The 9,926-nt window shown below is 37.4% G+C and overlaps 1 protein-coding gene across 1 annotated transcript; it reads left to right on the plus strand.

Moving 5' to 3' along the window:
* Positions 1-930: 930 nt before the first annotated feature.
* On the plus strand, positions 931-9,587 carry haus5 (HAUS augmin-like complex, subunit 5). Its single transcript, XM_037674657.1, has 19 exons — positions 931-1,127; positions 1,216-1,278; positions 1,698-1,730; positions 2,112-2,136; positions 2,218-2,350; positions 2,509-2,668; positions 2,799-2,895; positions 3,105-3,196; positions 3,281-3,335; positions 3,429-3,556; positions 3,641-3,719; positions 3,840-3,994; positions 4,141-4,303; positions 6,342-6,422; positions 6,528-6,673; positions 6,860-6,956; positions 8,622-8,760; positions 8,923-9,055; positions 9,485-9,587. Exons 1-19 carry the CDS (start codon positions 1,030-1,032, stop codon positions 9,585-9,587), a joined length of 1,980 nt encoding a protein of 659 aa, XP_037530585.1. The 5' UTR covers positions 931-1,029.
* The last annotated feature ends 339 nt before the right edge of the window (positions 9,588-9,926 follow it).

Genomic DNA, 9,926 nt, shown 5'->3' on the forward strand with positions numbered 1-9,926 from the left:
GGATGTTGTTACTCCGTATTGTTTTACAATATTAGTATTTAGAGTAGATCTTTTGGCGTACCATTTGACATCCGTTTAGCGTATGTCTTAGTGTATACCTTAGATCCTTATATACTGGGGTTTTTTTTGCACTTTGTATTTTTGCTATTGTTAGGTGTAAGTGGGACCCTGAGTACATAATTTCGTTCCACCTCATGTACCACATGTGATGTGAATGATAATAAAATTGACCTGAACTTGAACATGTATGTTATCTATGCTTAACGAGAGGGTGTTTCTATTGGGTTGGCACCAATTATATCAAGGTAAGAGAAACAAATACTGCACTGAACTAGAAAATACATAAGTGGATTATACCATTAAATCAATATTTTATTGAGCTTTTCAACAAAACTTTAAACTGAAAAGGAGCTAAATCAGAGTCAGAGAGTCAGAGTTTCTTTATTGTCATTCGCACCTCATGTGGTACATGTGGTGGAGCGAAATTATGTACACGGGGTCCCAGTTACATCCAACAATAAAATGTATAAGAAAAACAGTAATGACATCTAAGATATGAACTAAGAAAAACATCAACTAAATATACACTAAGAACTCATAACATAAATATGTGTTTTGAAACAGCAAACCAAAACGAACAGAGAGCTATTTAAAAATAATGACATTTCAGCTCCTTTTTGAGTATATCTTTATTTTAGTTTTACAAAATAGTGACAGTTACCATGACGATTCTTCCCTCATGTGAAGTTATACTGATATCGACCAGGCAGCAAGTTTTGATTGTAGCAGCCGGCGGTGACCAGAGGTGGCGCTGTCTCACCGGAAGTCTTAGCCGGAAGTAGACATCTATTAGCAAGCGGGAACTTGAAAAAGCTAACATTTTAAAAACGCATAGGGTGACATTTTATTTACAAGTTCACATTCAGCCTGTTAAAGTAAATACGCGTCTCTCGATCAGGGAACGTTCAACATATATATTATTTTCTGACCGTATGTCAGCGCCGTGACTTTCAGTCGTTTTCTGTCACGATGTCGAATATAAATCTGGTGAAGGAGATGAAGCGCTGGGCCACAGAAGAGTTTAATCTGCCCCTGGACAGTTTACCTAATGACAACTATTTAAAAACGTGGGTAAACTTATACTTCGCCAACATTAAATGAAAAGCTCTTTATTTATTTACAGTTTTGAATTAAGTAATGTCTCCTTTTTTCCAGTCTCTGTGTTGGAACTGGGAAGGCAATCTGGAAGCACATTATTCAACACGTTTTTCAGCAAAGGTCAGTTTTGTTGAATTATAGTCACCGATTACTGGCTGGATTACAACCGATTTCTGCTTGGATGAACAGCCTGGTTTCTAAAATAATCTGCTTTTTATCTCTTGTGCCATATATTTAAATAACAATATTGCTGTGGTATATAATGATAAATATGGTATGAGTGAAAATATATCAACAGTGCTCTCAATAGTTTCTCATTGCTCTTTTATTGTTTTTTATTTACCATTACTTGTTGATCTTAGTTGTCTTATTGTTAGTTTACTCTTGACTTTATCTCCTGCATAAGAATTAATATCTAAATGTAGGTGTACAAATGGAAAATAACGACTTTGACTAGTTTCTTATGCATGGTAAGTTATGATACTGGCAGAAAAAAAATGCATTGCAAGTTTATAAAAATTATTTTTTCCTCCTTGCAGAAACGTGAGGATCATGCGTGGCAATCTTAAGTGGTATCCTTCAGTGGCTTTATTATTTCCAGTGTGTGTGTTTTTTGTTTTTTTTAACAAAGACATAGTAATTTGATACTTAAATAATATGTTATATAAGTAGAGCTAATGTCATCCAAAACATACATTCAGTTATGTATAATAAATGTCCTGGTTTGCTGACAGTAAAAATCAGATACTAGCAATCTCATTGCATATCAAATTTTATGTACAGCATTCAATTGAATGTATTGATGAATTTTCAGCCATTTATTTCCATAGAAAACGTGCTACAATCTGTCCTCCCCATGACAGTGGTTACAATTACTGTGTCATTGCTTTTGTATAAATGTGTACTTTTTTGTTAAATAGCTGTAATTTCTTTAACTTTTTTTTACCTCAAAGGTACAACGTACTACAGGAGAAAGAGGTAAGGTAAAACTTGTTTTTGTCCACAGTAGGCATAACTTAATTATAATCATGGAAATATCTTGTATGTTTGGCTCCACAGTTGGTGCAGGCTAAAGGCCAGACTGAGACTGCAAAGCGTAAAGAGCTCCATAAGAAAATAGAGCAGCTGAAAGCTGAGATCAGCCACCTGGACTCTCAGATCAGTGGAACAGAAGAACAAATAGCCACACAAGGTTAGTCCATCTCATGCTGTATAGACTTTACATTAGTTGTGAATTTCTTCTTTAAATAGGTAGTCATGATTCTGGCTCATTTCTACTATTTATTTTACTTAAATACTACTTAATGTGTTTAAGTAGTTATTTCAAGACTTAGCTGTAATTTTTAACAGAGCAATCAATTGGTCACATTTGGGCCCAAATGGAGGACAGCCAGAGCAGAGAACTGTTTCTGCAAGCTTTCAGGCAGTGCTGCAGCTTGAACCGTAAGGCGCTCTCTGACGATGTGCAAAAAATCAGCAGCCACTCCCAAGTGCTAGAGCAGTTAGAGAGGTAAGGCAGAACACTCATTTGAATATAAAAATGTTAACTGAATGCACGTCAATCATAAATAACAGTTGGCTGAAAAAAAAAACGTTTTGAGTACTGGTACTTAAAAAGTATGTGCACGTGTGTATTGTAGGAAAGCAGAAACTGAGGTGCTGTTCAATGATGAGCCCCCCAGCAGTAGAGCTGATGATGGTTTCAACTCCCAGGCTGCAGCAGTGGCCCAAGTCCTGGTAAGAAAATTAGTTTGTTGATCTGACAGCAACTTTAATTAGACAGACAACATTACAGTGAGCATGACTGCAATTCTATGTTAGAGGACTAAACCAGTAAAGTAAGAAAGTGAAAAGAAAAAAAAGGAATATACACATAAATCTAAAATGAGTGCATTGATTTAAACTTGTGCTGCTGATTGGTAAAGGGGAACTTTTTTTCCTAACAGCGAGAGCTGAGAAAGCTGAGTGAAGACAGAGTCCATTTCTATCAGTCTTTACAAGAAATAGAACTAAAAACACAGAATTTTACAGCCACAAGGTAAGAAATAAAGGTATATACTATTTCAAATGAGACCAAAATTAAACTTTTTGATGATTTGCTGCACTCTGTTCTCCCCTTCAGTATAACTCGTGAACAAAGGATAGCTGCATTTCAGTACTGGCTGAGTACAGCTGAGGTTGATGGATTTATTTATTTTCAAAATGAAGTCTGTTTTATTGTTTGGTGTTTTTTTTTTTTTAATCAAAAGTCTTTCTTGTCATGCCATCAGAAAGTTTTGAGCAGTTATCCTCCAAGCCACGTCCTCTCAGCGCTTCAACATTTAGCTACAATAGAGCAGAAGGAACTGCAGGACAAAGTAGCTTCTCTGGATGTGACGCAGGATGTGGCAGCACTGCGGTAGCTAAAACTACATTATTATTGTGCTCTCTGTTCCTATTAGACTGATTAATTAAAGAATTCTTATTGGCATGTTCTTTCTAGATTCCGATATGAGAGCAATCACCTTCTGGACGTCTTTGCAGATGACAATGAGCTGCCGCCTGTTAAGACCCTCTTAGAGGTGCACCAGTTTTTACACTCAATAAAATATTTGTAAAGGTCACGTTAAACGAAAACATCTGTTTTTTTTTTCTTCTGGTCTTTGTGAGTGCTAATTGTATTTGTCCTTTTGTTTTTTTAGGCTGCTTGGGAAGAGGTGCAGCAGAGTTTGGTGGAGTTGTCTCAGACTCGCTCCAAAGTCCAGCAGCTCAAAAGTCTGTTGCAGGATCGTAAAATGGAGGCAGAGCAAGAGATGTCTGGGACTTCAGATGAGCTCCAGAATGAAACCGTGGCACTGTAAGTCCACTAGCATTACATGTGCTTATTGGGAGACAGAAAAAAATTGAAGGAGAGTCTTGAAATTAATTTACTTTTTTCTTTTAAAATGTTATCACACTTTGAAAAAAAAAATCAAAACAACTTGCTCTCTGGATTGTTGGTAGATCAGCATTCGAGGTGGAATTGCGATGTGTGATGCAGGCAGCAGCTCGGGACTATATCAGAGACAGATGTACTCAACTCGACCAACATGCCAAAAATTGCCAAGAAGCACTAAGAAATCTTCACAGCCAGTGGCAGAGCATTCTGGACTTTAGGGAACTAGTGGTAAGAAGGAATTAAAAACTCTTAAGTGTTAATCAGGATATCTTAAGTGTTAATTATTTTTTTTTTAATTTTGAACACACTTATTCACACTAATATCATTTCACACCAGAAAGACAGCCATGCCTTTGCTCTGTTATTGACCTGACGAGGTCTACAGATGCTATATATGCTGGATTTATCTATGGAATATGGAATCCAGTTCAAAATCCTTCTGTATGTTTTTAAATCACTGAACAGTTCTGCACCCTCCTATCTTGCTTATCTGCTGCAGCCGTATGTCCCACCGCGCTCTCTGAGGTCAGCAGACCAGTTGCTTCTCTCAGTTCCAGGAACCCGTCTTAAGCGCAGAGGTGACCGGGCCTTCTCTGTCGCAGGCCCAAGACTATAGAATGAGTTGCCTCTACCTGTCAGGCAGGCCTCCTCCCTCACAGTTTTTAAATGCTGCTTAAAAACCCACTACTATTCCCTGGCTTTCAACACTGTTTGATCCACGCTGAACCTGTATGCAGCACACTGTGTTAGTCATTATGTTATTAGCCGCTATTTTTTGGTTTTCTATGTTTTTGATTTTGCGTTATGTGTTGCTGTGTGCTTTGCCTGTTTGTTTCTGGGTTGTACAGCGCTTTGGTTGGCCCTGTCGCTGTTTAAAGTGCTCTATAAATAAAATGGTATGGTATGGATTTAAGGTACAGGAAGTTAAAAGATTGTCCATGTTCTGGTTTTGGTGACCACAGCTGCAGGCTGCATTCCTGGCAAGCCCTCATTTTACCAAGTTGGTTTTGGTCTTTCTGACACCGGTTCTTGCCCGATTTAGGCACACCATTCGTTTCTCTGTAGTCTACTTCCTTTAGCCAATTTTTTCCTCGAGGTTTCAGGATGGTTGAGTGCTCTATCATTGTTTGTTCCAAACCTTTCATTCATTTATTCTGTATTTCCTGGGTGTTAGGTTTATTGGTAGACTTGTGGATGTTCACAATCTTTCCCTGGATTTTAAATGTACCAGGACTGGTGTGTGGGCGTATGACGGGTGCCGAGTGTCCTTTTCCTGTTTCCTTCTTTCAATTTTATTGATTTTCTCTCTTTGTATTGCAGGTGGAGCAATATCAGAGGTCCTATATAGGCGTTTGTTGGAGTAGGGCAAATGGTTCCTGTTATGATGCGGCAGGCTTTGTTGAACTTGGATCTATCTTTTTAGCACGAGTGGATCTACACAAAATGGGAGCACAGTATTCAGCTGTGGAGTAGCACAAAGCTATAGCAGCAGTTCTCAAGGTCTTAGGATCTGAGTCCCATTTCAGGTGTGATAATTGGGAAGTTAGTTTTCTTTTAAGTGCTTCTATGTGTGAGTGATAAGTGTTCGGTCTAAGAATCAGAATAAACTTTATTGGCATTGCACCGAGATACAACGCGAACATGTACGTGCAGTCGTCCGAAAGATGGGCGGAGTACACAAAGCTGCAACTATAGAAAGCGCAGCCCTCTTATTCTTATTCAGAATAATGTTTTGCTTAGATGAGAATAGGAAAGAAAACATGAGGAGAGACGGTATAAAAAAAAAGATCTCTCACGCCGTGTCCTAGACAGAGCACGATTTAAGGCATCAAATAAACCTACCACAGCAAAGCAACATAAATAGACGTTATACATGTACATGTAGGCCGGTAATGCCTAGATAGGAGGGGTAGTTTGATTCTGTGTTTACTGCATGGTTTTTAAGGTGAAATACACATACAATACTTTTGTTTTCCTGGGATTGGCATTGAGGGATCACAGTTTGTAATATTGTCCCACTTTTTTCTAACACTACCGTGAGCCTTTGCTAGACGATATCAAATGATCTAGATTGATCTAGCAAAACAGAAGTCATCTGCATTCCAATGGGATTAAATTCATCCATGTTCTCTGAAGGATTTGGTTGTGTTTGAGATTTGTATTGAGGTGAATACCTTTATTTGATCAACTTTTTAACTTTAAGTGAAGCTGGATGTAACGACAACAAAAATGCCATAAAGCATGTTTTACTGGTGTTTCTCTACAGGCTGTCAGACAAGAGCAGATTAGAGGTCTGATTAAAGGAAACTCAACAGCCAAAACACAGCTGATTTGTCTTCATAAAGAGGTCTGAATGTTGTGTTTTTGTCTATTTAAGTCAGATCTGACAGATGTAACATTTCTTATTATTTTCATAATTGACTGAATCGTTTTATTCACTGTTTTGTTTCAGTTGCAAGAAATCACTGAGCTCAAGCTCATGCCACAGTTTGAAGATGTGGTCACAGCAGCTAACGGTTTACGAAACTCTATTTCTAAGGAGGCCAAACAGTTTGGGACAGTTTCACTCCTTTCTCTGGACCGCAGGACTGTGGACGGGTGAGAACACGGAGGGACAGCTGTTCTTATCTAAAAACAATCCTGCTTATAGAGTTCTGCATCTGTAACGTAGTTACATGACTAACAGTAATATGACAAAAAAATAAATCAGTCTTTTTTTTTTCTTAGTCCCCATTATTGACAACTGCTGAGAATGTGGAAGTGATTTTTTTTTTCTTGTTTCAGAATACAAAGAGTTCCTGCGTCCTTGTTATCCATTCATCGCCTGCAATCCTCAAGTTTCAGCAACTTTTGTCAGAACCTGGCATTTCCTCTGTACAAGGTTAGTAATGATAAGTAGTACTGTATGTTTTAATCTGGTCAGACAAGAAAAGAAAATATAAACCAAGTCCTTTCATTGTTTTTATGACTGATAAACTAGTTTACAATCTTAGAATTACTGCACAGTATGTGAGAAAACGATCATTGTTTTGTGTTTTTAATCAATGGTAATAAAAACAACAATATAAAACAAATTATATGTTATATTAGGTAATTAAAAAAACTACGGTAGGTTAAAAACAAAAAAAATCATCCTCTAAAAACATTTAGAAGTCAATTTTTGTATTAAAAACTTAGCTGATTTCCTGGCAATGATGGAGTTTTCATGAGTTTCTTCAAATGATCTTTAATGTTCTGTATGTATTTATTTTCCAACACAGTGCTTCATGTTATATACATAACACATTCATTTTCAGTCAGCTAGGCTGTGCCCTTCGACACTAATAAATATGAATAAAGCACTTCATTCTGTTCAAAACTGAAGCCAAAATGTTTTTTTAATGCATATGCTGCATTTTTGGAGCCAGTGTCTGCACACGTGGAAAGTACGGCTGCACCCATCATACACCCCCCTACACACATCCTCTAAACTCCCTAAAAGGTTGTCACACTGTCAGTCATAACCACAACTTCACACTTTACTTAAAGCCTCAAATAACTAATTGAAACTAAATATATTTAAAACATATTCATATGTATTTGAACATGCAGTGGAAAGTTTAAAGATGGGTACGTTTACAAAAATTAATACCTAAAAAATAGTTTATTTTGTTCAGGAAAATGCTTGTTTCCATGGAGGGAATGGACATAATAATTGTACTGCAGCCAGCAGGGTGAGGGGAATTCATCCATGGTGGCTTTAGTTTCTGGCTTCTGGTCAGCTACATTTACTATATGTCAATAGTTATGACATGGGTATAAATGATGACAAGAGGCTACTGAGTTTTCCTCTTAAATGAAGAGTAAAGTGTTTGCTGGTGGGAGGAGGTGTCACCTTAAATCATGGCCACTAGAGCGATCTAAGTTTTTCTTTTGTCATTAACAAATGACGGCATAAAAGTGCAGTAGATACAGAAATCACCTACTGGGTCACTCAGAGTCTAATATTTATCATATTTAGTTAATTTTCTGACTTTATTCATCCCGTTTGGATATGACGGTGAAACAACTTTGAACTGCAGGATCTGAGTAGGGCGTTTGGTTTATGCCCTGGCTGATATATTGAGATAAATAGAGTGCAAACTCTGCCTGTCTGACCAGCTGCTTGATCATCTGGGCTGCAAATAATGTGCAGCTTCACACTTTATTGGCAATGGGATTAGTATTGGTTTTTAAAGTTTGCAGTCAACTAAACAGTTATTGGCAGACAAAAGTCAACATTTTGTCTTCTGACTGTTCTTTTTGCATTTATGCAGCAGAAATGATGTGAAGGAAGTTGTTGGGTCTGTCTGATGCAACTTGTAGAGGTTAAATGTACTTGTGTGCCTAAAGTGTGAAAATAAATGCAAAGTCCTTTTGATAACAACAATTTGGTAATTGAACTGTAAATGGCCTATTTTACACTGTATAAAATTAACAGTACATGCCTGCAGTTTTTACTGTGCTGTAGTTTTCCTCTTTGACTGTCATTTAATGGAAGTTAATTTTCTCATCCTTACCCTTTCAGGCTCCAGAAGAGTTGTGCTCCCAGTTGCGATCCCAACAGCTCGAGTTGCGTTTTCTCCGCGAGTTATTGCAGCTTTACTCCGTCACTCTGCAGAAAGTACAGAAGGAAGCAGAACAGCTACCCGCGTCAGATCAAAAAGGTATTTGGAGAAATTCATAAAGAGAAGTTATTGTTGTGCTAGAAACAGAAAATCAGTGAGAAGTGCCAAATCCCGCTGTTTGTATTTGTCAAATGTTAAGTGAATTTAAAAATGACGTTTAATAATGAGAAAAAAAATACAATTTTTGTCTATGTTTTCTAGCTCTGCTCACCAGAGTCAAAGAGGAGGATCAGAAGCTTCTGAAGTTTTTGCTACCAAGAGCCAGAAGCCTCACTCACCGCTGTGCACAGGGCCTTTCTTATGGAGCTCAAGTCAAGACTGCCATCACTTACTGGTGAGGTTCAGCTCTGAAAGACATTACCTACTTTAAAGTAAGAAGTATGCTAGTTACATAAAACACAGCTGCAAGTGCAAAAGAGAATGCAAGAGTAAGAGCACACTTTATGAATACCGGTAACTGTTGATTTGTTTTTCCCCCCAATATCTTCTTCTGTTTTTCTACTTCATCATATCTGCTGCAGTATTACATTACAAGGAATGAAGTGTTTACACAGGCTTCCTTATTTTTTATGCTTAGGATAAGTGGTTACAGCTTGTCAAGAATGTCTCTTTTTATTTTATTTTTTTACTTAAAACGTTAGTGAAATATTAGCAATCTTTTACTTGTTTAAGTTACTGCTTTGATAGAATTCTTATTTACTTCTGTGATCATACCTTTTCTTTTTGTGCTTAATGTTATCATTTTGTATATTTTTATATGTAGGTGGGACAAACCAGCACAGCGTGTCCTACCTGATGTCACTAAAGGAGGGCTGACTTTCCAGCAGTGGCTTCAAAGGTGGAAACTAGCTGCTAAAGCATCATAGCTGGCACCTTAGTGTTTCAAAACAAAACACACTGCTTTTAAGCGCCTTTCAGCTACAAAATTACTACACTGTTATAATTAAAATATGCTTAAATGTAAACTAAGTGTTCCTCTGTGCTGTGCATTCTCGTCATTGCTCTTAATGTCTTTTTATGTGGAAGTCAGTCATTAATAAAGTGTTATAAATTAAATACTTGTTCTTGTCTTCCTTAAACTGCTTCCTAGTGTGTAGCTCTTTGCTCCTGTATATTGAAAACAAGCTGAATAAAGTCACGTGCGATTTTGAAGATAATGTGTACCTGATTATTTATCTGTGTCACAATCAGAGTTGCATCCACCG

This window comes from Nematolebias whitei, chromosome 3, assembly GCF_014905685.2.
Source record: "Nematolebias whitei isolate Nwh7 chromosome 3, NemWhi1, whole genome shotgun sequence".
In the NCBI taxonomy this organism is placed as follows: Eukaryota; Metazoa; Chordata; class Actinopteri; order Cyprinodontiformes; family Rivulidae; genus Nematolebias; species Nematolebias whitei.

Coding starts and splice junctions, on each gene's coding strand:
- haus5 (XM_037674657.1), top strand. CDS start 1,030: ATGTCGAATATAAATCTGGTGAAGGAGATGAAGCGCTGGGCCACAGAA. Junction 1,128..1,215: donor AATGACAACTATTTAAAAAC/GTGGGTAAACTT, acceptor CCTTTTTTCCAG/TCTCTGTGTTGGAACTGGGA. Junction 1,731..2,111: donor ATGCGTGGCAATCTTAAGTG/GTATCCTTCAGT, acceptor TTTACCTCAAAG/GTACAACGTACTACAGGAGA.